At 34.5% G+C, this 26,837-nt stretch overlaps 2 protein-coding genes across 5 annotated transcripts in view; one reads left to right on the top strand and one right to left on the bottom strand.

Moving 5' to 3' along the window:
• Positions 1-26,837, bottom strand: part of LOC114248663 (uncharacterized) — a 104,524-nt gene that overhangs the window by 50,536 nt on the left and 27,151 nt on the right. The gene's annotated exons all lie outside the window — the stretch shown is intronic.
• Cyp6ae9 (cytochrome P450 CYP6AE9) lies at positions 20,693-26,608 on the top strand. 2 transcript variants are annotated; one of them, XM_089731914.1, is made up of 3 exons: positions 20,693-22,097; positions 22,589-22,782; positions 25,812-26,608. In XM_089731914.1, the coding sequence occupies exons 1-2, from the start codon at positions 20,735-20,737 to the stop codon at positions 22,777-22,779; spliced, it is 1,554 nt and encodes a 517-aa protein (XP_089588040.1). In that variant the 5' UTR covers positions 20,693-20,734; the 3' UTR covers positions 22,780-22,782; positions 25,812-26,608. The 2 variants fall into 2 exon arrangements, with proteins under 2 accessions (XP_089588040.1, XP_028037754.2); XM_028181953.2 differs by lacking the exon at positions 25,812-26,608 and having other exon boundaries at positions 22,589-23,144.

The following is a 26,837-nucleotide window of genomic DNA, read 5'->3' as shown; positions in this document are numbered from 1 at the left end:
TAATTTTTTTTGTCCAAATGCACAGATTGCCACCTTTGATAATAGACGACTCATATATAAGTCAGACTAATATAAGCGTGTTAAAACATAGGCAGCGGTATATCATAATTATGTGTGATTTTACGGTAAAATATTGTGAAAGCACAGCTTTTTAAACCGATACTTTTTTCGTGACACCCCACAATTTGCGTTGTACAAAGAAGTATAATTGTTCTCATTAATCCTCAGAATTACGGCTAGGTATTTAGTTACTAAGTAATAGTTTCTGAAATATTATCAGAAAATATTTTTGAATAATTGTGAACGATAAACATAACATGAATTATGGTTACGTAAAAGAATTAAGAAAACATTTTTAGAAAAAATTATACAGATCTAGAAATTAATCTTCTAAAAACAATAATAACCTAATATACAACATCATTTTAAATGCATGTTCGAAGATACCAAATTAAAAATTTACAAAAAAGAAACTATTATCTGCAAGCCGTTATAACAATCCACTTATATTTGAACTTTAATCCTATGTTTCATGGTGGTGGCGATCTACAAGTTCTGATGCCTATAAATTCTGGTAACCATTTGAGATTAGGTGTGCTTTGAATCAGCCTTCCGATCAACGCTAAGAAAAGGAAAAAGAGAGATCCGAAGAATCCGTTTCATACAGCGTCAGCTAAGCATGTCTGAATTCTTCAATAAAGTATCGGTGTGTTCTGTACAAATATAACTTCGACAGAAGTATTCTGCAGTTTCTGAGGCCGTTAAGATATCATTGACTACTTACAATTTTAAATGATCGTCAACTATCTTTTTTCTTCTTTTATTGCTTTTGTAGGCACGAGCTTACGGCTCACCTGATGGTGAGTGGTTACCGTCGCCCATAGATTTCAGCAATGCCAGGGGCACATTTACGAAAAACATGTAACTATTATACATAATATATACTCTTAAAAATAATATGATCTGTAAAACTATGTTTTTTGTATAACAATGTAGGTAGTCATTTATAATGTAGAATACTTTACAAGGTATATAGATTCAATAATGTCACTCGACTGTGTATTAAGATCCAAAAAATATATTTATAAAGAACGAAATTAAGATCCATACGTCTCAAAAAAAAACCTATTAAAAATAATTTCATCATTGATCATCTCTGTAAAAGAATACTATTACTTGATGCAATTAATTAGAGCTGGTTCTTAACCCCTTACACCTTATTGGAAGGCTGGGCTATTATTTTTAATGGGCGGACCATTTATCATCTTTTATGAAAAACGTTACCCCCTTTAGCGTTCCTTTATACCTTAACAATTGCGCGTAGCTTAACTTGTGATTGTTAGGGTTATGTAACCTGTAATTATGAACCATTATGTGGGTAGTTGTAAAACGATTCCAGTGGCTGCGGTGCGAAAATGTGAAATTAATGAGTTTTATCAAACGTTGCCGTCCGAATGAGGTCCGCATGTTTGAATTAAAGGAATATTAGGCAACTTGAACTAATTTTCTGCGGCCATTTGTTATTTGAAGTTTCATATATACATTCATACTACAGGACTATGAGGAATATTAAGTAAGTTTACACGAAAATAAGCCGGTTAATAAAAATACTTCCTTACTTTGTAGTGAACGCTGCCACTATCCAAAATAATAAGAATTACAGTGGATTTAAATTACAAACATATGGCGAACTGCGAACGTATGATGGCGAAATCATAGTTGTAGATCTGACCTTCTGGTCTGAGGAACTATTTTCTTAACAGATCTTTGATATTCAGATGTGATCCTCAACCTGAACCTATTGTTGGGACTTCCTGTTGATCAATCAGCACATATAGCTCTCGCCAGTGAGAAAATTGTATAGTGCATCAACGAACTACAGAGTGAGTCCTAAAACTTATCCTTTTCCCAGTCCCAAACATATATTATCTAAATTCAAAACATATATTTTGCTTAAGTTATTTAATTTCCTAATTATATACATCTTAGAATTCCCGGTGAACCCATGCAAACCCTCCATGATACAATCATAACGTTTTATTTATAAAACGGGCTTTATAATATTGAATGAATTCAACCAAGTACCTAATCCGACATTGGTACGCAATCAATCATAAAAAACAAAACGAATGAAAAGACGACATTTTTCCATGAAACTTGTGACATTTTAGGAAGAAAATTACATAGAAAACATTTTCTATTTCAGTCAGCTCTTTTTGGTATGATTTTTCGGTATTTGGACTTTATTTCTCGATTATGTTAAAGGAGTCAGCGACTTATAATCTAACAGTAATCGATGCGTTAATTGTTCTCTAGGTAATATTGTTGATTGTCCCACTCTTTTATGGTTATAAGCTTTTACATTTCGTTAACGTTTTTTACTGGTGGTAGGACTTCTTGTGAGTCCAGGTACCACCGCCCTGCCTATTTCTGCCGTGAAGCAGTAATGCATTTCGGTTTGAAGGGCGGGGCAGCCGCTGTAACTATACTTGAGACTTGAGAGCTTAAATCTCAAGGTGGGTGGCGCATTTACGTTGTAGACGTCTATGGGCTCCAGTAACCACTTAACACCAGGTGGTATGTAAGTTTGTCCACCCAAATAAGCAATAAAAAAAAAAGAAAAAAAAAACATCTAACTTTTAACAAACCAGAGTAAACGTTTCAATAATTCTTAATTTCATTTCACTGGTTACAAAATTTTTAAATTGTTCGTTGAATTTAAATTCGCTATAGTTTCGACCACAGAATTTAGATTGCAATCCGCTCGTTGCTCTTTGGAATATAAATACCAGTCAGAAAATTAAGTTGGAGTTTCAAATATTCGTTGAATGGAGATAAATTTTGCTGCCGGCTGCTGGCTGAAGCTCGGAAAGCATGATTCATAATTCTACGGGAGCGGTTGTAGGTACTTGTATTTTCTTACAATATTTCTTTTTTTAGTTTTTTGTCGATATTTTATATATGTAGGTATTTAGATCATAAATATTATGTTTCCTATTTTATTGTTGTAGCATTTTCATTACTACAACTATATATAAAGTAACGCAAATGTAATAAAACAAATTATTTAATTGAAAGTTCGTAATGAGACTTTTGCCGATATTGTTGAATTGGGAAAATACTAGAAAAAGAAAAATCAACAATTTCCGTTATTCATGATGTCATAAAACCTGAATTTGAATGTCGATAACATAAATTAGGTTATTTTTAACTAAATTTTTTTTTTCGTTCATTTTAGTTTGTTCACTGGAACCCTCTTCGTGTTAGGCATGATCGTACGCAGAAGGCTACGTCCACATGTCTGTACTTGATTGCTCGGACTGCGCAAACACTGCACTAAGTTAAACACCGACCAACGTTAGCTTGATTCTCGTGTTTAGAGCTTAAGCCTCATTTGTACTGTGAACTACGTTTAGGTGGGTTCTAGTTATGTTGGTAACAAAGTTTAGTGCATTAGCATTCGGAGTGAGAGAATATGTTTGTCTGGACATAGTTTGATTCGATTTTCAATACGATGTTCCGTCTCATAACCTTCCAATAATAGATTCGCTTAATGTAAACCTTTAATAAAGTTTCAAATTAGTTTTTTTTTTTTCCTACCTAAGCTGGTAGCCTTGAGAGGCTATATCAGCGTAACCCTAACTTTTGTAGGTGAGCTCACGGGGCTCAAATCTGATGACGTTGCTAACACGGACCCTAGCAAGAGCAGTGCTTCTCAGAATCTACCACCGGATCGGAAACGCGACCCACTGAGAAGATCCGGCGAAAAACTCAGTGGGCTTCGAATTAGATTTTTATGTTATTGCCTTTTTATCAAAAAAACCTGCTAACGTAATTCAAATTACGCCGGCGTGAAACTGAAGTATATTTTTATCATGAGGGAGATTTTATAACCGTTTCAATGTATTTTATTCCGCAGAGGTACAAGGTAGATTTAAATGTCGGCTTCCTGGTCGTTTGGATTCCGGATTAAACATTAAGCCCACCATAAAGATTACGACACGACTATTGAACCCGACGAACAATGATAGATAACTTTACAGCTTCCTAGTACTACAAATACTAAAGAATTGGTCTCGTGTAGATGTGATAGTTATTTAAACTCAATTATTTTGATCACTGATGTTTGAAATATTGTGTTTTACTATAAATAACAAAATCTCAATAATTTATAATGATTGATTGCTCTATGGTAGAAAAAGGCAAAATGATGAGGACTGTGTCGACTCGCATACATGCGTTCTAATGCCGGTTGGCCATTGCAGTATACTAGTATAATACTCAGAGAACGCTACTACCGATTCTCCATTTAATCACTTTTACGACACCCACGGCAAGAGATAGAGTGGTCATATTCTAGGCATCAATCTCACAGTCAACATTTATGATAAATTGACAACAATTTTATTCATTTAACTAAATCGTGAGCAATAATAAATGTTCACGATATTTTATGTTAAATTCACAGCTCCACAAGCGTATAATTGTAGTTTAGAAACCTAAACTTTCATCTACAAACACATATTTAGTATACATCGACTAAACAGTGTAGTCGAGTCGTGCGTTTATCACGATTTCACTATGAACAACTCGTTTAGTTGCTGAGTTGTGCATACAATGTTATTATGCTAATTTCTGAATTCAACAAATAGTCACATCTGTCAGACAGGCATCGTAGTCTGATGACTGGACTAAGCGGTGTTGATTAGACGCGTATGTACCTATGTTAGAATACATCGTGTAGCTACTCGATTGCTATGCAACAGATTAATCAAGCGAAAAATGGATTTCTTTGTTTTTTTTTGTTGTTACACAGTTTTAATGATATAGTATTTTCATCGGTTTTAACGAGTCGTAGACATAATAAAGTAAATTTTACGGATTAATGTCGAGTTTTCTATTGCCGATGTTTCGAATACTACAAAGTTTTTATCGTCAGGCGGTTGCCAGTGACTACAAAAATAATAATAAAATATAATAATCATCTAATAATAATATAATAATAAGAAAAATAGAGAAACGCGAGATTAAATGATAAAAGTTTTTAGTTTTCATGAAACTATGCTCTTGATATTATGAGCACCGTTTTTATGTACAACGAAGTATTTATATTGGAGATTCCGAATTTTTGGGCAGGCGTCTGGCCTTAAAACTAGCTAATGTACTCGTTTGATAAACATTCAAAATGCTAAGCAATTAATTAAAAAAAAGCTTCTACATTTTGGCTTTTTTTTGTTTTGACTCTATAATTTTCTATTTGAATTATACTTTTCAATAAGTTTCATATTACTACAAAAATATATATTTTTCTAGAAAAAATGGATGTATTTCATGTTTGTTAAAATTTTAGGGTCAAATACGTAAGAAAAAGGACGGTGTCGTGTTTGAATGTCCTGGGAATACAAGGCGTAGGTTATACGTGAATATACGAAATATAAAATACGAATTATAATGGTGGTAGAACTTCTTGTGAGTCCGCTCGGGTAGGTACCACCACCCTGCTTATTTCCGCCGTGAAGCAGTAATGCGTTTCGGTTTGAAGAGTGGGGCAGCCGTTATAGCTATACTTGAGTCCTTAGAACTTACATCTCAAGGTGGGTGGCGCATTTACGTTTTGATGTCTATGGGTTCCAGTAACCACTTAATACCAGGTGGGCCGTGAGCTCGTCCACCCATTTAAGCAATAAAAAAATATTAACATCTTATTAGAAACTGCTTAACACCACAATTATACATACACATATTTTTTTTATTTTTTTTATTGCTTAGATGGGTGGACGAACTCACAGCCCACCTGGTGTTAAGTGGTTACTGGAGCCCATAGACATCTACAACGTAAATGCGCCACCCACCTTGAGATATAAGTTCTAAGGTCTCAGTATAGTTGCAACGGCTACCCCACCCTTCAAACCGAAACGCATTACTGCTTCACGGCAGAAATAGTCAGGGCGGTGGTACCTACCCGTGCGGACTCACAATAGGTCCTACCACCAGTACACATATCTTGGGTCATCGCACCCGCGTTGCCAACGTTGCCAATACTTTACACTTTTACTTAGCAATTTTAATTATTTAATATAATACAATAGATTACAAAACAATATTAAGTTTGTAACATCAGAAAAATAATATTTCAAAACCAATTTAACATAAAAAAGTAAATTAATCCTCGGAGTTGTTTGGAAAATTTCTACATCTCCTCTTAGCTAATTGTGTCGTATAAAATGCATGCGGTTCAAAGTAATTCGTGGACGGTTGTTTACATAAAAGGGATTTCCAAACGAGTTTACTGTGGTGAAGCTGTTAGTGAATACGAATAATTAATGACTGGCCACCTAACATTGGCTTCGTTAGGACATGGATCCGTCATTTAGTAAGATTTACTTTGATTACATTTTATCTTTTGATTATGTGCGGGAAAGTGTTTTATATTTAAATATTTTTTTTTGTGTAGATCGTAATCAATTCTATTTAATTTAGAAAATTTTCCGCGTTAAGTCACTGATTATTATAGGACGTATTACAAATCGGTACAGGTACCACAATCCTGTCTATTAATACCGAGAAGTAGTCCTTTCCGTTTTACATTTTAACCTTCGACTATGAAGTTGCGTTACATAATTTTTGTTCCAGTATACAGTAGTCATTTATAACCAGTTGAGTCATGAGCTCGTTCATCCACCATAATTGCAATAAAAATAACTATCTTCATACGGCTAAACTAAGCTTAATTTAATGTTGCAATAAATGAGTTAACGGACGATGTTATACAAAAAGTGTCTCGAATGATGCAAGTAAGAATAACGATATAAATAATTCACGGGCGAATATTTCGTAGCGATCCAGATGATGCGATAACAATTAGTGCCGCCCCGGACTTTTTCTTTCGGATCCTTTCGATGCACTCTTAGCACTTTTAGATATTCTAACCATCGATCACCGTTCTCGTAATACTCTTCGAATGCAATGTTCGACGTGCGATTTAACACGTAGATTTTTTTTTAATTTTTCTTGTCTAATCACTGGGAGTCTAAGGCGTTATTCCAGCTGCGCTCGGACTGGTAGGTGAGCTCACGGGTTCAACCTGAGAGAATTTGCTAACGCTAGCCACTAGTTAACATGAGCTAGATGGGTTAGTTCGCTTGTCGACGAGTTCAACGAGGACGGTGACCGGTGCTTGGGAGCCTAAAAACACCGAGAGTGGATCCGGGAGATCTGACAAGACATGTTTGGGACGACGGAAACTTTACGTTGCCCCGTCGCCTGGGTCATATATGATAACCCATAAACATAACTGAATTTCTTGCCGAATCTTCACATTGGGTTGCAATTCCGACCTGGTGGTAGATTTAGCGAAGCGCTGTTCTTGCTAAGGCAAATGTTTGCAATTTCATTCAGGCTGAGCCTTGTGAGCTCGCCCACTAATCATGGTGAAGTTGGAGTAAATCCTCAAGGCCACTGGCAGATACGTAGGCAAAAAAAATAATCGTACGGTTAGCTCCTTCAGCGTTTAGATGATAAAGCGGGCGTAAGTTGGGCTATACTGATTCGTTGGGCGAATTCGTTGTCCCGAGGTCAAAATACTGTTTCACTCTGGAAATATTTATATCTTGGCGTAAATATATTCGAAATTAATACAACACCGTACCGGACTTCCGGCTGATCTGTCAGTTCATACCTCGCTTACTCAGCAACCTTTTGTTCAGATGATTAATTGTAATTGTGATAAACGCCACGGTGCCACAGGTTAAACATATCACGCGATGATCCTATGAACAGATTTCCAAATCAAATATTAAGTCTTAACAACGAAATTTCTGTTTAGTATACAGAAATTTAAATTAATTTCTTATATTCATTCATTATATATATATTTTCTTTCTATTATGGACCCTTGGTATTGATGTATCTCTGTCAACGCATTTTCAATGCCCTTCTTGAAGAAGTCAGTCAAGCCAACAATGTCTTTGAAGGCATTTTGTACTGCCTCTCGGACTTGACTTTTTTCCTGCCAAAAATATGTCCAAATTTTGGAAAAGTTGTGACTGACTGAAAGTGCCTTAGTGAGTACTTTCGATGCAAAACTTCCAACCCCAGCTCTTGCAGCTTTGAGAGCGACTGTTATGTCAGTCAAGGTCGAGTGCGGTCGTGTAGAAGCAAAGGGGACAAGCGATTAATCAAGGCTGGTCGGAGATTCGTGAGTTATTCCATCATTGTCTCCCGAGAGTAATGTTGGCATCATTTGGTAAGGTGCTGTGCTGAGTTTTGCCGGCATTAGACCACCAAATAGTGACCATGACTTTTTTAAGGGGTACGTTTTCGTTTGGGCGTTGTCTAGGTGCTGAAACAGGGTTTAACCAACACGACGACGGCTTAAAATTACGAAAAAAGAATCAATGTTTCATCGAAAGTGACGATGCAACATATTATTTGAAAAATAAAGTTAGATTCGTCTCCTTGATCCGCTCACAAGAGTTTGGCAAGAGTAAATTTTATTAGAAATAAATATTATTTGAAATAAAATTGATAAAATAGTACTGCTGTATTCTTGTGCGAAATCGATTTGATTTAAAATTTCAAAGAAAGATATATTTACATTTCACTTACTTCGAATTGATACAGCTATTGATACTGAAAAGTTATTATTAAGAACTGAATTTTGTTTGGTAAACGAAATGGTTTTTTTGGAAAAACAAAATCAGAGTTGTTAATAAACATATTACAACAAACATTTTTTTATTGTGAGTATATAAAGGTTTTTGAGTGAGATAACGCAAGGGAAACTCCCTTTCAGGAAATAGAAATCCCTTTAGGAAAATAGTTCCTAACTCAAATTACGTTTTTCTTATATTTGTCATCTGTTACTCGGCGTAGTATGTCGGCTGCCTCACCCTTTAAACTGAAATGTATTACTGCTTCACGGGAGCAATAGGCAGGGCTGTGATACCTAGCTGTGCATAGCCACAAGATGTCCTACCACCCGTAGGTAAATATGCAAGTTATAATTTTTGCGGGTGCGATTTTTATAACACGATGTTATTCCTTCACCGAAGTCATTCGTGGGCATTTTTTGAATATAATGTAAGTTTTCATTAGAAAAATTTGGTATCCGCTTGCGAATCTGTTATATTTATTACGAATCTTTTATAATATGGCTCCGATTCGCTTACCATTCATTATATACATTCTTAACACGATTTAATTAGCTTACGAATGTAATAGAATTTTGGAATCCATTTTCACTGACTTTAAGACGTCCGAATAACTTGAAAATGTACACACGCATCAAAGACCGACCACAGTACAATATTTTTTTAGCTTTGATGTGACATTTTAATCTGTGTTAACAGAAAAAAAATACTACCACATTTTTATATGTATTTTGCATTTGCTATTAAACTTATAGTTGACGTTTACGCGATGAGATATGTAGGTTCACCACACTAGGCACACTGATAAGTAAATCTCAATTATCACATAAACTGAAGAATTCACTTTATTATCAAGATATAGAGTACAATTCTCGTCGTTAGTAAAAAGCAACACACACGAAAGCGTGCTCGTTTTTATGAGGATCTTGCAATTTTTTACGCAAAATGTTTTGGTGTTCTCGTTCATTTGGACATCCATTCGTGAAGTGGGCCAAGCGTGTGCGCTCATAAATAAGAAATGTCGTGTAGCTCCGTCAGAATTTTATGTTTCACGTATTTGCTGGATGTGCTGCTTCAAGAGGCACAGAACAAGTTTCTGAAGAGACTGAGAGCTCTGGACTTAATGAGCGCTTGGATGAGCGCAGTTTTGCATAAGTTGGCTAACCGAATTCTGTTTGTTTTCTTTGAAAATATTCTTGTTTTTCTACGTTTTTTGAACGATTTAAATGTAATTTTCTAAGGACTACAAGTGTAACTTTGGCTGGTAGTGATTTAAAATTAGAATTGTAATATATTTTCAATGCTTTTTTATTATTTCTTTTGCTACCGGAATCCATAACTCACTCAATAAGGTAAATGTCACTATCTATCTTGAGGCAGGATTTATAATATATTTTTTACGCTTGTTGGTTTTTGGCGATAGTATCAACCACCCTTCTATTTTTATAAAGGTTACCGTTAACAAAGACGAAGAATTATCTTAAACTTCAGTAAATTTAAAATATGCTTAATTCAAACGCTAAAGCCTGCATATTTTAGCTTGATCTGACCTTTAGTCCGAGGGTTAATCCGTCACTCTTTCGAGTCCAACTTCGAAGAGGGTCAAAGACTGATGCCTCGGTTAATTTATTAACAGTCCTTACGCTTAGCGAGTAGGCTTATGTATACATTGAATCGTTACGTCAGATCAGCAAAATAAAGGTGTGTTGTTATTGTTCATCTTACTTACACACTTCTGATGATATTTTTATTTTACGAGCTATTTTTATTTTGTAGTAATTCATAAATTGATCTAATTTTTACATTAAATATAAGTTTCTTATAAAATTCTTTAAATTATACCTTTTTATTATACCTATTATTCGTTCTAATAATATCCCGAGTAACTATTCGTATAAACGTAGATAGGTATGATATTATGTGGTAACAAAGTAATCCCTAGGAACTCGTAGCTCAGAGTATGTCATTCAGAAAATGTCAGTCTTCCTGAACGTTCGGGGAATATGCTTTTGTAGATCTTCCAAAGTTATTGAGTGCTCTTACAATAAAACAATGAAAGACGAATTTTTTATGTATATTCCTCTAGTATATAAAAATAGTGTATGAATATCTAAATCTGAATTGTAGTGTTTAACGGCAATGTATGATTGATTTGCAGGAGGAAAAACTAGGATGATGGTACATGTATCATCCACGGTTCAAGACACCCAACGACTAATGAAATGTTCAGTGATATGACGGAATAAACTAGATGCTTTTGATATAAAACAGCAACTTTTTCCCCACAGTGCCGTGCACGTGGACTGCAATTTTTATCGCATAGGGAGAGACCGAACTCAGCAGCGGGATCAATGGTTGTCTATTTTATTTCCTACGGTTCAAACTATTTTCATTCGCGCCAAATCGATCCAGCGACTTGGGCGTGAAAACGTAACCAATTAATTTCATATTTATAAACTATTCGTGTCCGCGATTTTGCTGACGTGGATTTCAGTAGATGCTTGAAAATGTATTCTAACCATCTAACATAAGAATGCACGATTTAGAAAATTAACAACAACATGTCATGAGAAGCGCGCGCTTAATTTCTAGAAGTTCAACATTTTTTTAGAATTGAAAATGTGGTGTTTTGTTTTCTGTTTTTTTCTTGTATACTTAGTATACGTGCCCTCTTGATAGTAAGTGCTTAACGTCGCTCATAGACGTCAATAACAGGGGTACAACCAAAGTTAATACAACCAAGTCGCTGGCACTGAGTACTATCCGTAAGCCTCGTTTGAGGAAGGACATGTCGTAGCGCTCGGGAAATACCATGGAGGGGAGTTCATTCCAAAGCCGGATGGTACGTGGCAAAAAAGATCTCTGGAAACGCAATGTCGATGAACGCAGCGGTTCCAGGCAGTATGGATGAACTTTGCTCCAACGGCGGGAGTTGTGATGGTAAAAAGGAGATAAAGGGATCATCTCGAACAATTTCCTCAGAGCACTTTCATGAAACATACGGTACAAAACACAGAGAGAACAGAAATCCCTCCGTAGACCCAGAGGCTCCAAGCTATCCGCGAGAACAGTATTATTGTCAATCGCAACGGCCTGTCTCTGTATGGAGTAAAATAGAAGTAGCTGGGGTTTAGGATTTGGGCCAAATGTGTCATAAGTAAAACCGAAAAGAATTATTGAAATCTAAACAGTAGTTTTTGCGTGATGAACATACAACGACACAACTTTATTATTTCATTTACACAGAAGAGCCTATTATGGAATTGTGTTTATGTTCTCCTCTGAAACAATGCGATTAATATTGATCAAGATAGGTACGCGGACTTACGGCGTATTAATAATATTTTTTGCGAGGTTATGTTTTGGGATATTTTATTCCTCTATTATGAAAAGCTGACTGGTATTTATCAGCGGAATTTAAGTCCAGTCATATTATTCAATAACTTAAGCAGCGAAAGAAATATATTACTTGAACATACATTGAACAGATACAGGTACGTGATTTGATTAGTTTTTTCTTTTCAATGATAAAATCGTTTTGTAAGTTTCATTCGCATTTATTTTAATTGAGCGACCCATTAGGATCATCATTATTGGATAATCAGTCATTAGCGTATTGGGGCGCAAAATGAGGCTGGTGCGACGTAGTGATTATACCCCAATTAATTCTAATACTTCGTTTGTGCCTGTAAAATTGGGAGACGCTACAGACATATTGTAACCCCTGGTTTTATCGTAGTTCATATCGGTATTTAGGTTATTTTAAATAAATTTTGCGAATTTGGGAGCGTCCACCTTCGTCAACCGTCATCCAGGTATTTAGAGAATATTGAAATAATACATTTGTTATACTTTGAGGTCTTAATTTAATTCAGAATTAAATTTTGCACACACTTTTTCGAGGATGCAGACAAGGTCACATAGGATACATTACATCTAAAAATAAAGGATATTCTCGGAGGAGATTTTTCTTGGCATTAACGCGAGCGCTGGTAAAAGCTTATACATCATCATTTCATCGAAGGGATCTTAATGTCACAACGCTTACTATTCTTCGAGAGATTGTCCGAGTTTGACATTTTAGATTTTTTGTAAGATACTTAAAACGTTTCTATCATATTAATGATTTTCTGGAAAAATTCTTTTAACACTTTCTTAGGTCTTGCGAGTCATGGAAATAAATAAATCAAATTTTATGGTTTGATTTTCTATATTTTTGTTATTTTTTGTACGGGCGACAAATATACTACAACGGTCTTATTCATAATAAAACGATTTTTATGGTATATTGGTTGGCGGATTTATTTCAACCCCCACGGGTCAGTACTACCATTCTGCCTATATCTGTCGGTAGCGACTTAATAGTAGGTGGCCTGTGAGGTCATTTATCCGTCTGTGAGACGAGATGAGACGTGAAGAGATGATGTCTCATGTATGTGAGATGATGGTGGAAATTCACTAAGACTTCAATGGACCTTTGAAAAGAACCCGACAAGCCGCATCCAACGATTTTGTATCGTTCTGTCACATTAATACACTTTTACAGATGTTAAGTCGCCATTGTAATAGACGTAAGCCCGAGGAATCGTTAAATTAGAAAATAAAACAACTCACATAAATGTCTCCTCGCCTTCCTGCAAAAAAAAAAAAGATGTGTGGTGTCGTGGGACACCGGATAGGAGGAACGAAGTTCCTTATTATAAAAATCTTAATTTTAAGTTCTATTCGAGGTAAAAAGAAAGTAAAACCGGAGTTTTCGCAACAACCCACGCTCATTCGGTAACGTGCGAACTTTTTTAGCTATGTCGAACGATTATGAATAACATTGGCAATAAATAGTCTTCTCATAACTGGCTTATAAGAAGTACAAGAGTTTAATTACCAGAACCAATTTCATGATACATATACATATATATCAGCGGAATGCGTTTCAATATCCGCATTGAATATAAATTGTAACATTTTAGTATTCATATCTTTGCTCCGTTAGCGAGAGTGTACGTAATACATTGCACAAAAACACTTACCCTCCACGGATGATCCGTATAAGAAATTCTCGCGGGAGCCGTATCTTGTACACGGAATGTTCCATGCCTACGCTGTATTATTGTATGTAAAGGGGAAAGCATGCAGGGGATGTGCTGTACACCTTGAATGTTCACACAATGTATGTGTGGTAAATAACATAAGCGCTGTATTGCATTTAAATTGTTGTACTTTCTATAAACAGTTCGTTTTTTAATTTAACATTTTACTTCTAATTTTAAGGTCGCATTGTATTTAGTGGAAAAGAAAAAACTAACTAAGTAACTAAGTATAATGAATATGTGTTAATGATCCGAAAACAAAAAACAGTTAAATATAAAATAACTAGCTTAATTTAAAAAGCTAAAAATGTTCATTAATTGTCTAATCGAAAATTTATTTCAGATTTATTTCAAATTACTTCAAAGTAGGTGGAGGTTCTCAATTTACCTGTTTTTTTTTGCCTCTCTTACCTCAAGAAGTTACACGATGCTGTTCCTTCATCGTGGAAGTCAATCGTGAACATTTTTTAAGTACGTATTTCCTTACAACATTGGTACATATCTACGGGATTCGATTTGCACCGGGTGTCTTATCCTTTAGGCCACGACAACTTGAAATGTTTCTTCGTCGAAACTTAACCACTCCTTTGAGAACGTTAATTAAATAAAAACCGTCTTTAGTACTTACTACTCGGGTCCCAGCTCTAGTTGCTCAAGAAGTACTTATCCCCGATTTTGAAATCCCGAGACGTACTTCACTATATTATTATTTTTGGAAAAATAACGAATATCGTTTGGTCTTTAGCTGTATCCCGTACGTATTTCAGTCAACCTTGTACCATAGTTAACGTGGAATGTGTTCAGGAATAATCAATATATCAATATTATTTATTATTCTCGACGGCGAGAAGAAAGCACGGCTTCCTTTGTTTTATGTAGTTCGACAATACAACGTGATATATGGGGATATAGCTTGGGACATAAAGTCAAAATCTTAATTATATTCGGCTATCTCAGCCTACAGACCGGACCGCATGATTAATTCGCAATAGAAATAGGCACCTCGATAGAATCCATAATTTATAATATGTGCAAGCTTTACTACGGTTACTAAAGATTTTAGGCAGTTATGTTGGAAAATGAGTCCTCACCTATTAATAGTTAAGAGTGTAATCAATTGGTAAGTAACCGATAGTCAGAATGGTTGGATGATAGTGGTTAGTGTGAAACTGATTGTAAGTATGCAAGCTACTATTACTATTTTTTATTACGAGCCAGGCACAAGAGCTGAGCGTTGTGTTTTGGGATTTCGTTAACTGTTAGACACAACGCACTGAGCTTCTCCCCGGATCTTCTCAGTGGTCGCAGTTCCGAGCCGGTGGTAGATTCAGCGAAGTACTATTCTAAATAGGGCTATTGTTAGCAAGTTCTCTCAAAAGCGAAGCCAGAATATATTACGTATATGAAGACTGATATTCGATCGCTGATATGTTGTTACTAAGAAATCCATGTTACTGATACTGAAGTGAAGATTTATGTATCTTAATGTTACTGATTCTTCTTAATTTACCGACAGTGGTTTAATGAACAAGTGGCTCAGACTTTTGGATTCCATGATTTGTTATTAAAAACCATTAGCAGCTGTTTGAGATGGCGCGCTCAAGATAAAAATATTAAGTACGAAAACAATACTTTCTCTCAAGTCCTGACAAAGTAGTTCAGTAAACTAACTGGCCGAGCTCTCGGCTCGGTCATTAGTGTGAGCCTGAGTGATGCTGTGATTTACGTACATTTGTACTTTCTTCACTGTGTAAATTATAGCTTTTCCATGTGATTTTCGTTTCACCACAAAGAAACGTCATGAAAATTTGATTTTCAAGTCAAAATTACGGTTTCATAATGCTTTGAGATAATCGGTGCGAAATACAACAAAACGTGGTCACCACCAAGGAGAAAGAGTTTTTTTTAATCTATGTATCAAAAATTACGTAGTCGTTATATTGGGTGTTACTAGACCGCTTTCGTAAACAAAGACAGACGATAGTACTAATTACCTCTTTAATGATGGAATTATTTAGACAAATGTTGTAAATAAGTATTTGTGCGATCGCGCGAGTCTGCACCGTTCGTTGATCTGGGCATCAGCTGTTTTTGATTTTGTGTTTCATTGCTGGTTTTTTTTTAGTAAAGTAATGTATTTTTTATGAAATTATCGTTTCATTTAGCTGTACTAACACGATGAAGCGTAAATAATGCTAATAAAACGTTTTAAAAATATGTTTTTTATTAAAATCAGGATCAATTTTTTTCCGTCCCATCATCAAAGGTGTCATTAGTACTTATCGTTTGTCTTCGTTTTCGGAAGCGGTGTCCTAACACCCTGTATGACTCTGGAGCTCTCATTCAAACATAACATTTTGAAAAAAGAAATTTTACACAAATTCATTTTTCATTGATAACATCATGTATAAATACGATACAAAATTATGTATCGCCCTAATTACCCAAGCACAACCTTGTCCTCGTTATCAGCCTTCAAAAACACCATGGAATCGATTTTAAATATAATTGCTCTATATAGTACTTGAAATATGTACACAAAAAAGAGTAAAAAAGAAAAAATGTAATTGTTGTGAAGTTGTTCAAATTTTAAATAGACTTGAACAATTTCTGAACTGTGTGTTTGTGGATGGATACAAAGTAAGTATATGTGTGTATGTTATATATATATATATATATATATATGTGTGTGTGTGTGTGTATTTGTATGTATATATATGGTTTTGTATCTTGTTATATGTATATATTATTATATGTAATGTTTACTGTATGCACTAGGTTTGTGTTCCTAATTCTTCTTTCCTTTTGCGGGGCCTACTGGAAGAGATTTCAGCATGAAATAAGTAGTGCCCTTGTACTCTGTATCCTTATTGACGTGTCTTTTCTAACAGCTGTGTGTACAAAATATATTAAATAAATAAAATAAATAAATGCTAGTTTCGCAGCTAAATGAGCCATGTCTCAGGATAGGCGATGGCGTTTCTTTTGTTATTTCTATAGTCCAGTTACCACACCTCGTGGACAAAAAAATAGCATCCAAATTTCGATCGCATTGTATCACTATTTATTATAACAAACACAATATCTTGAAAGGCGCGTCGACTCTTGCCAATTATGAAAGTTTAAAAGTATGAACCTCCTTTTTTAAATTATCGCATATAATATTCAAATCTGCGCTACTAACGGGAGTTTTGCGGTTTTATAATAACATTAATCCTTCGGTAGGAGAAGTATAGGAACTACCTAATTCTAGCTATAAATTGAAGCAGATTGACTCTTATTGTGTTTTTTTCATTAAACATTTTAAGCCTGATGAAAACTTTTTGCAAGTTACAGGAGCCCTAGCGGTGATTATTGATTTTCCAAAATCGCTAACCGAGTATTCTCAAAGGTTAATAGTTCTCATTTTGTTTTGTTAATTTTTTAATAATAGGCCAATTATTTTTATGTTATTAAAATTAGAACTAATGTGATTGGGTATAATTCAATTTTATTATATTTTATTTTATTATATTCGAGGATTCACGATCAATCGATCTCACTGACTCTGATTACAGATTATCGTGGAATATATTTAATTTTCTGGATATAGTTTTACAAGCGTTTTGTACAATGTCTATTAATATTATTATTATTTTTGTTACAATTCCTGAGGCTTCTGACTGCGTAACGTTTATTTATATATCCATTTATGTTTAGAATTAAACTTTAATAGGTGTTGGAGTTATTTATTTATTAAGTTGCACCAACAAAGTGATCATCAATACAAAACATTGACAAATTGACAAAAGTTCATGGCAGCTGTCACCTCAATTATACACCTGTCCTGGTGAAACTGGAAAGGCCTCCGGGCCACCAGTAATTCTTCAATCATAAAAAAAAAACCTCAATTATAGGCGCAATCGACAGTGCATTAACAACAAAAATAACCAAAAAATTTATAACTAAGATTTGATTACATTTGATTGATTGCTTAAGATTAATTTATATTTAATTGGGAATTGATCCGCGACAGATTTTTCCTGTAAGTTGTGAGACAATTAGAAAAAATATATATTTCACTTAAAATTAGTTCAGCGCAATCGGACACTCACACAATCGAGTTAGTACACATAGTAAAAAAACACACTGTTCCACTGTAATCTGTACTAAATCATTCACCTAAATTTACGGCTAAAAGCCAATGGATTTGCTGTCATATTTTTGGCCACAAGTTTTTACGGCAAAACAACAGTTGCCCTCGTACAAAAGCACAGAAAAACAAAAATACAAAACTGTGTCAAGTTTGTACTTACTTGTTATTTCGTCAGTATAAGGTAGACTCAGTCCCCAGGTGCGATAAGGAAACGAGTTAACATTTATATGAAGACATTCGTCCGCCAGCAATAAACGTGAACGTTCCGTGTTGTAAACAACTTATCCGTCTTATATCGGTCGGGGTTTAGCTCTCTGATCAGCTTTTACTGTCGGTTGCCAGTCACGCGATTCAGTAACATGTTTAATACAGAAAATCAATCAAACGGTCTCTAGTGCGTCTATTAAAATGAAAATAACACGAAAACACACACACGAAAAGTAGGTTATTTCAATACTCAAGCAGTATAATCTTCAGTGATAATTCGTACGATAAAAATACTTATTATAACATATTATTATAATATATAGTATATTAAACCTTTTAGTAAGTATTAAGTACAGCAGGTTGGCTTCTAGGTGGGAGAGATGGCAGGACATGCGAGACGCGTTAAATCTGCCCTATCTAACAAACATTACACGATCGAACGATTGAGAAAAGATTATATACAAAATCAATCAAATGGTCATTCCAATACTAAAACAATGTAATTTTGAGTCAAAATTTTTTATAATAAACACTTATTGTAAAATTTTAATTGAAGTCAACATGTCCGTGAAGGTTTTTCCCAGTGTCGTCCTACTTTGTAAGCTATCATTTCATTCCGAGATTCTACCTTCGACCCCATTTTCAAACGCTCGTAGAATACGTAATAAGTAAACATTGATTCGTCTCGTTATTTGTGGGCCTTTCAATAAAATTGTAGATCTCGCAGAATGCGGCACAGCGGCTAATCGAAAATGAGACTGGATCACTACTTTCCGTTTTCATTTTTAACAAGACAGAAAATTCGACTGGTGGTAGGACCTCTTGTGAGTCCGCACGGGTAGGTACCACCGCCCCGCCTATTTCTGCCGTGAAGCAGTAATGCATTTCGGTTTGAAGGGTGGGGCAGCCGTTGTAACTATACTGAGACCTTAGAACTTATAATCCAAGGTGGGTGGCGCATTTACGTTGTAGATGTCTATGGGCTCCAGTAACCACTTAATATCAGGTGGGCTGTGAGCTCGTCCACCCATCTAAGCAATAAAAAAATAAAAAAAAATTCGAAAAAGTTTGAATAACAATACCGTTAAACTTTCAGAATCTAATCTGTGCTGTACCGTAAATAGACTGACAAGGATAGTGTACAATGTCCGTAAAACTGTGTTGAGGCACCCGCAAGAATGTACGAATATAAACTTTAGGTAACACAATTCGACCCGACACTTTCGAGAAATTGAAACAGAAGTGTCCTCCGGAGTTCAGTACCCTCATTTTTATTTGATCAAACTGCTGAAATTTGTGCAACTGATTTTACACAATGATGAAATTCATTTGAATTTGCTTCAATTGTTTCTAGTAAGTTGAACATGATTTACACAACAGTTTTTTTGTAATAACGGCTGTTCCTTGCTCGATGTCTTGTTGTTCTCTTCAATGAAACGATTTGGCTCGTATTTACAGGTTTATTAAAAGATAAAAACTGAAGAATAAATAATAATGAAGTGCAATATGAGTGTAGTAGATAATGTAATCGTTAAAGATGTATATGCGTTCGTGATCGCTCGATGAAGTGAAGCTCGGTGGTGGGCGAGAATAAAAACTTCTTTGGAGGGGGATTTAGATATCCTTAAGAACGGCTTTTACAGCTTAAATATAGAGTCAGTCCATACAACAAAAATGAAAACAATAACAATGTATTTGAATTTGGACCTTTTTTTAACGCTGGAGAATCCGTTTACGGATACCCGGTTGAGGGGGGTAACAGATCGGGCTGTGTCGGACTCCGGCGCCTCCAGAGAAGAAGAGGAAGACCGAGGTCCTCTCCTTCTTACTTACCCCATCGAGCTATACCACTCCGGCCTGATTTAGAAATATTTGGATTTAGAATTTGAATTTCAAATTGAATTTGGAACCTATGTTCTCGTATAGATTATTTTTTTAATTCACACCAACCTTAAATATTCTCATAATATTGAAATGAAGTGGAGTGATCAATAGAAGCGATTGCTGTGATAACTTTACAAAAAGTAAGTAGATTGCAATTTTTCAGACTTTCTATTCGCTTGGTATTAGTTGAACGTTCGTGTAACAGGCTATTTATATGTTTAATGAAATATCCTTTCTTTGTGACAGAAAAAATAAAAATGAAGTCTTACATAATATATTCGTACTAAAAGAAATTGTAGCAATACAAAATATGCAGAGAAATAAATATGATACACACAACCACGAATTTTTTTCATTTAGAATTATGCAACTTATGGCACACTGGTCATAGCTGATAATCTAACAATGAATACGATGTTTATTTACAAATATTTTAAATTTTTATAATAATAAACGGATACTTGTTGATTTTAAGATTATTATCTGCCTCCATTTATTGATAAAATGACGCATACGGAAAACAAATTGTATATTTAATTTTGAAGCATTTTGTTATTTTCAATCTCAATTAAATCATAGATTATTATTATTTATCGTTTCTGTTTGCCAATTAAAGTGACTTGCTATAATATAATTGTAGAGTATAAAAGGTTATCTTTGTTAACGACATAATTTTTATTAATAACATTTATCATTATACTAATCAAATAATATAAATATGAAACGATATCATTAACGAAACAGTTTCGCATTTACATTATAAGTACAATATGTTCTTACTGATTAATATTTGTGTTATTTTATTTGTGATATACTATTTACTGACCAAAAAGTATAGTTATTGGAGAAACAGAAATGTTTCTCACGAAAAACCAGTGCTTCTTTTGGGAAATTACGGTGACTTAATCCTGCAAAAAAAGAATTTTGGTGAGATGGCCCAAGCGATTTGTCAGAAGTTCCCTGGGGAGCCTGTTGTTGGAGCTTTTTTTGGAACAGAACCGGTTCTTATACCTCAGGACCCTGAAGTCATCAAAACCATATTAACCAAAGATTTCTACTATTTTAATGGAAGAGAAATATCAGAGCATGTTCACAAGGAGCTCTTGTCGTACAACTTATTTGCCACGTATGGAGACGAATGGAAAATATTGAGACAAAACCTAACTCCAATTTTTTCTACTGCAAAACTGAAAAGTATGTTTACTCTAATTGAGAAATGTTCAAAATCTTTTCAAAATCTACTGGACGACGAAACGAAAATATCGAAAGAGCTAGAAGTGAGAACTTTGATGCAGAGGTTTACAATAGAATGTATCGGATCGTGTATTTTTGGAGTAGATACTGACACATTGGGAAATGATAAAATGAATCCATTTAAAGCAGTAGGCAGCCAGTTGTCAGACTTTTCGAGGTTTGTTTTTGTTAAAGGGATAGTAAGAGCAATTTGGCCCACTTTATTTTACGCCCTTGGATTTAAAACGTTAACTACTGAATTAGATATTTTCAAAAAACTGGTGAATGCTGTTTTCGCTCAAAGAAAACACAAGCCAACGACCAGAAATGATTTTATTGACTTAATTTTGACATGGAAGAATAACAATGCCATTACCGGAGACAGCATAGGAAGTTTTAAAAATAGCGATAAAACAAAATTTTCAATTGATGTTAATGACGATTTACTTTTAGCTCAGTGCTTAGTATTTTTTGCTGCGGGCTTTGAAACTTCTGCAATGACGTCGAGTTACACTTTACACGAGCTAGCGAAAAATCAAAGAGCTTTAAAGAAAGCCTGCGATGAGGTCGACGCTTATTTATTGCGTCACGGTAACAAGATCAACTACGATTGTGTCACGGAATTACCTTATCTCGAGGCATGCATTGAAGAGACTCTTCGTCTATATCCAGTTCTTGGTATAATAACTAGAGAAGTGATGGAAGACTACGTTTTGCTTGATAAAATACATTTAAAGAAAGGAGATCGTATACATGTGCCGGTATTTCATCTGCATCATAATCCTGAACATTTTCCGAACCCGGAAGAGTATCGACCGGAGCGATTTTATGGTGAAGAAAAACGTAAGGTGAAGCCGTATACCTATATACCATTTGGTGAAGGCCCACGAATTTGCATTGGTAAGTTATTCCAATATTTTATATGTTGATACTACTTGTAGCTTTGCTACTTTGCGAAAGAAATACTTGCCGTGCGTCAACTTTGTTCATGTAATTAACACATTAGCTGTGGCAAGTAAAATCATAAACCTTCATCTGTTTCGGCGGGTCGAAATGCGCCCCCAATGGTATTTCCACTAGTGCGTGGCAAGTCTTTCTCGACTGACCAGCACTAGATTAAAATATTAAAACAGTGCGAAAACATACCGATTACAATTTATATTATGTAGTTGTCAGTGTTGAGCTCTTACAAACACCTGAAATAATCGACCCGCACCAGCGAGTGGGACATAGTTTTCTTCGTCCGCACCAGTTGAAAGTACCGCGGTGGGGTATGGGCCCATATGTGCTGTAGTGAAAGTGCTAACATTAAAAATTCGGTACAATCAGCTACTTTATTTTTAGAGCTATGCTTATCTTTGCATTATTCATAGGAGGGTTTTTATTTTCAGGGATGAGATTTGCAAAAATGCAGTCTATAGCAGGCTTGATAACGATTTTGAAGAAATTCAGGCTGGAACTACCCGAAGGTGCACCTACTAAGATTGAGTTCAAGCCTGAAGCCTTTGTGACTACACCTAAAGATCTAATCAAAATCAAATTTTTGGAACGTGAAGGATGGCAGCAAAGAGTTTTTGTTTAATTTGTATGTTTTCTTTTTAACACGCTTCTATTAGTTTGTTATGTATATTATATTTGTATGTATTACTTGTAACGGAATCTTTGAACGTCATATTTAACGACTTCAACATATCCGATTAATTTGAAAAAATGTACTCGCATCAAAGACCGATGACAATACAATAATTTTATTTCGCTCTTTCTTTCGCTCTAATTTCTAGACTAGTAGCCTACTAACAGGAAAAAAATGATTATTTGAGATTGTTTTTATATACGTGTTTTTTTTTTGTTTTTAGACTATATAAATTACTATTAATTCATTGCTGGCTACCATTGTAAATACATACATTGCTAAGTTTGGTATTCCTAATATAAAGTTATCCCAAAGTTTTTTTATCCCAAGCAAGACTGGTGGTAGGACCTCTTGTGGTTATTGGTAGTAGGACCTCTTGTGAGTCCGCACGGGTAGGTACCACCACCCAACCTATTTCTGCTGTGAAGCAGTAATGCGTTTCGATTTGAAGGGTGGGGCAGCCGTTGTATCTATACTTGAGACCTTGGAACTTGTATCTCAAAGTGGGTGGCGCATTTACGTCGTGGATGTCTTTGGGCTCCAGTAACCACTTAACACCAGGTGTGCTGTGAGCTCGTCCACTCATCTAAGCAATAAAAAAAAAAAACATATTTTACCTAATTAAAATATTTTATTTTCTGAGTTATCTTTTATGTAATTATTGTATAGAAAAGAGAAAAAAAACAGAGCTGAATAGTAACAAAGAGATACCTTTGTAAGTATCAATATTTACAGAGCTCATTGAAAGAAGAATTTCGGAACCTTTTCAATTGAATTCAGCATCTGATCATCGTTACATGAGATTCCGTTTTAGTATTTTCTCTCCTGGGACAACACCGATATTGTATTCGATCATACTTCAATACATTTCAGAGTCATCCTGGTGTGACTCGTGTCATACATAAAAATATTGTCGTCCGAGGTCGTACGAGATACCGTATCCTTACTTAAGAGGCATCAAGTCCCCTATTTTCATTTAAAAATAAATTCAAAATGTATTTTCTTAGGGACGATATTGAAAATAAATGGATTTTTTTAATTATTAGTTGAATTATGGATGAATGAATGGTAAATTATATAATATTATAATATCTTGCACTGCACTAAAATTCGCATGTCAAATAATGACAAAGCATACACGCTGCTTTTAACTTATGTAATAACTCATTTTCACTATGCTTGGCGAATAAATTATTTCTTTCTTTCTTTCAATTTTTTTTGCAGTGTTAAGTAACAGTACATGTCTAAGTAAAAAAAAATTTTTACATTTTAATGAATCAGTATAAAGTGATCTTCGAAGACAGTGATATTTTTATTTCAAATGTGAAACTGTAACTGACCTAAAATCAATGCATCTCATATACATTACTGAAAAATCTATAAATAATAAATAAAAATAAAAAGCCTTTTATTTCTTGCATTTTAAACAAAAAGTGACATTACAAAACTTATACAAATTGTTAATAATAAATTAATAATAATAGATACATACTAATTATAACAGAATTCTTAATATAATGTGTATAATATTAGTCGGATCGTTTAAGTTCATGAAATTATGGTAAAAGTTATAAAAAGGTTATATTAATTTAGCGTGCAGGCATGCAAGAATCCCTCTTATGTGAGGGTGAAGGCCTCCTTCAGACTTTTCCATTTGTCTTTATTTTTGGCAAATGTCGTCCAGTTTTTACCGGCGATTTTTATTATATCGTTATCCCAACGAATCTATGTCCCAAAAATCTATACTGAGATTAAAACATATCTTTTAGTTATTTAATAATCAGAGTAATTTGTTAGAGTTGGGAAAAATAGAAAACGCTTAATATTCTGAATAAGAATTCCCAGAGGTTTAATTATTGTTCATAAGGTTTCTGAGTACGTTTTGTATATAAGCGTCGCTGTTACTTATTGATCAATTAAATGACTTAAATTTTAGCGATTTTTTTTTTATTTTTTTTTATTGCTTAGATGGGTGGACGAGCTCGCAGCCCACCTGGTGTTAAGTGGTTACTGGAGCCCATAGACATCCACAACGCAAATGCGCCACCCACCTTGAGATATAAGTTCTAAGATCTCAGAATAGTTATAACGGCTACCCCACCCTTCAAACCGAAACGCACCACTGCTTCACGGCAGAAATAGGCAGGACGGTGGTACCTACCCGCACGGACTCACAAGAGGTCCTACCACCAGTAAAAAATATACCACCAGTAAAATATAGCTACATACATATATACCTTAATATGTGGAAGAAATTTTAAGTTATTATGTTCACAACTTATTTTGAAACGCTTCGTTGAACTTATTTCTGGATGATACCTTACAAGTTATGAAGATATGAATTATTTAGGTCGACGTTGTTGCCCGTAAACCCAAAAACTTTTATTGTTTTATGTTTTATTTCACTCAATGCCCTCCGATTTGTTATATTTATTTTGCTTTGAAATTTGTCTAATTGTAAGTGACCAAGACGACTTTAAAGATTCCTTGAACATCGTTATCATGACTTAAATGAATGTTCGAAGTTTTTATTTGTTTAATTTATTTAATCGTTTCAGAAAATAAAGATAAAGTGATAGTATAAGTATTTACGCATGGACTGTCAAAAAGAAAAAGTCCCGTGTAAATTTCTCCTGTTTTTTTTTTTATTATTTCGCTTTGTATGCATTTTCAGTAGATAGTTTCAAAATAAACGTAATTAATATTTTTCAAGAAATTTCTATAGAAAAATATATTGAACAAACACCAGATATACATTTATTTCTAACGGATGTGTTATCGCTGTTAATTATATTTTTTTCTATACAATAGCAAATTTATGATAACAACGAATTGATAAACTTATTGTGTTTTATTAAAGTTATCAGTAAAAAACATTTCTTATCACTAGGCTGTGAAGAAAAAAAAATCTACTAGATTGTACTCGTTAAAAAAAATGTTAATTTTTTGAAAACCAAAATTGTATTTCATGAACATTTCAGCATACGAGTTCTAGAGTGGAAACTTTGAACCGACAAAGTTAGCTTGGGTCCAGGTGGGGCCACAATATACAAGCGGTGGCCGACAAACTGTCGATTAATGACAGACATTGGGAGAGATATACCACGTCCAGCAGTGGACAAGTCTAACGATGATCATCATTTAGCTGCTACAATGAACAAGTTTCTATAATACTAAGTTTTTTCTTTAACACGCAGCCGCGCTGTTAATAATATTCGTGACAAACCGTTATTACACTATTATAAATGGTCGATTGAGGTTCTTCTCAACAATTTCATTGATTGTATTAAGATTAGTTTGCTGTTTGTTCTTAAAAATAAATATGCGAGTTTGATCACCAAATTAGTCTGACTATGGAAAAATAAAAATATATTAATATATGTATGTAATAAATTTCTTAGGGTATAAGATATTGATAAATCTATGGCTTATTAAAACTGTTAACGTCTAGCATAAGTATTTATGATATAGATTTGAATTAGTGTTTAATTTAATCCGTTTTGTTTATAAACTTTGGTGTGAAGTTTCTGATACTGTCGAAGCGCACGGCTAATTGAATTGGGCATATTAATCAACTGTAACTTTGGTGCTCCTGTGTTCCTCGTTAGATGATTTTGGCTTCGGTAACCAACTAATTCAAATTCAAATTAAAAAACATTTATTTCAACTTAGATGTCAGTATGACACACTTGTTGAATGTCAAAATACAAATAACAATGTTAACTCTACCACCGGTTCCAAAAAAAGCCACAGTCCTGAGAAGAACCGGCGAAACAAACTCAGCAGGTTTTTTTTTTGTTTTTTCTCAAATATTTTCTTTTTTTAACAGTAATAACAGTTGGACCGTGATTTTTAGCTAATCATCATATACATTAATGTCTATGTCGGCATTAACATCTAATATTGATCAAAGATGTTTGAATCGATCAACTTTGGGAACCAGTTGTCCTTCCGCAATAATGGTTGATCCTCATTAGATCCTGTATGTAGATATTTCTGATTGTGTT

Source organism: Bombyx mandarina, chromosome 12, assembly GCF_030267445.1.
Source record: "Bombyx mandarina strain Sakado chromosome 12, ASM3026744v2".
Taxonomy (NCBI): Eukaryota; Metazoa; Arthropoda; class Insecta; order Lepidoptera; family Bombycidae; genus Bombyx; species Bombyx mandarina.
The sequence above is the reverse complement of the archived record's forward strand: the minus strand, read 5'-3'. Positions and strand labels throughout refer to the sequence as shown.

What these genes read in the sequence shown, in the direction of transcription:
- Cyp6ae9 (XM_089731914.1), top strand. Translation starts at nt 20,735, where the DNA reads ATGTTCTTACTGATTAATATTTGTGTTATTTTATTTGTGATATACTAT. An exon ending in AGGCCCACGAATTTGCATTG is followed by an intron (nt 22,098 to 22,588) that starts GTAAGTTATTCC and finishes TTTTATTTTCAG; the next exon opens with GGATGAGATTTGCAAAAATG.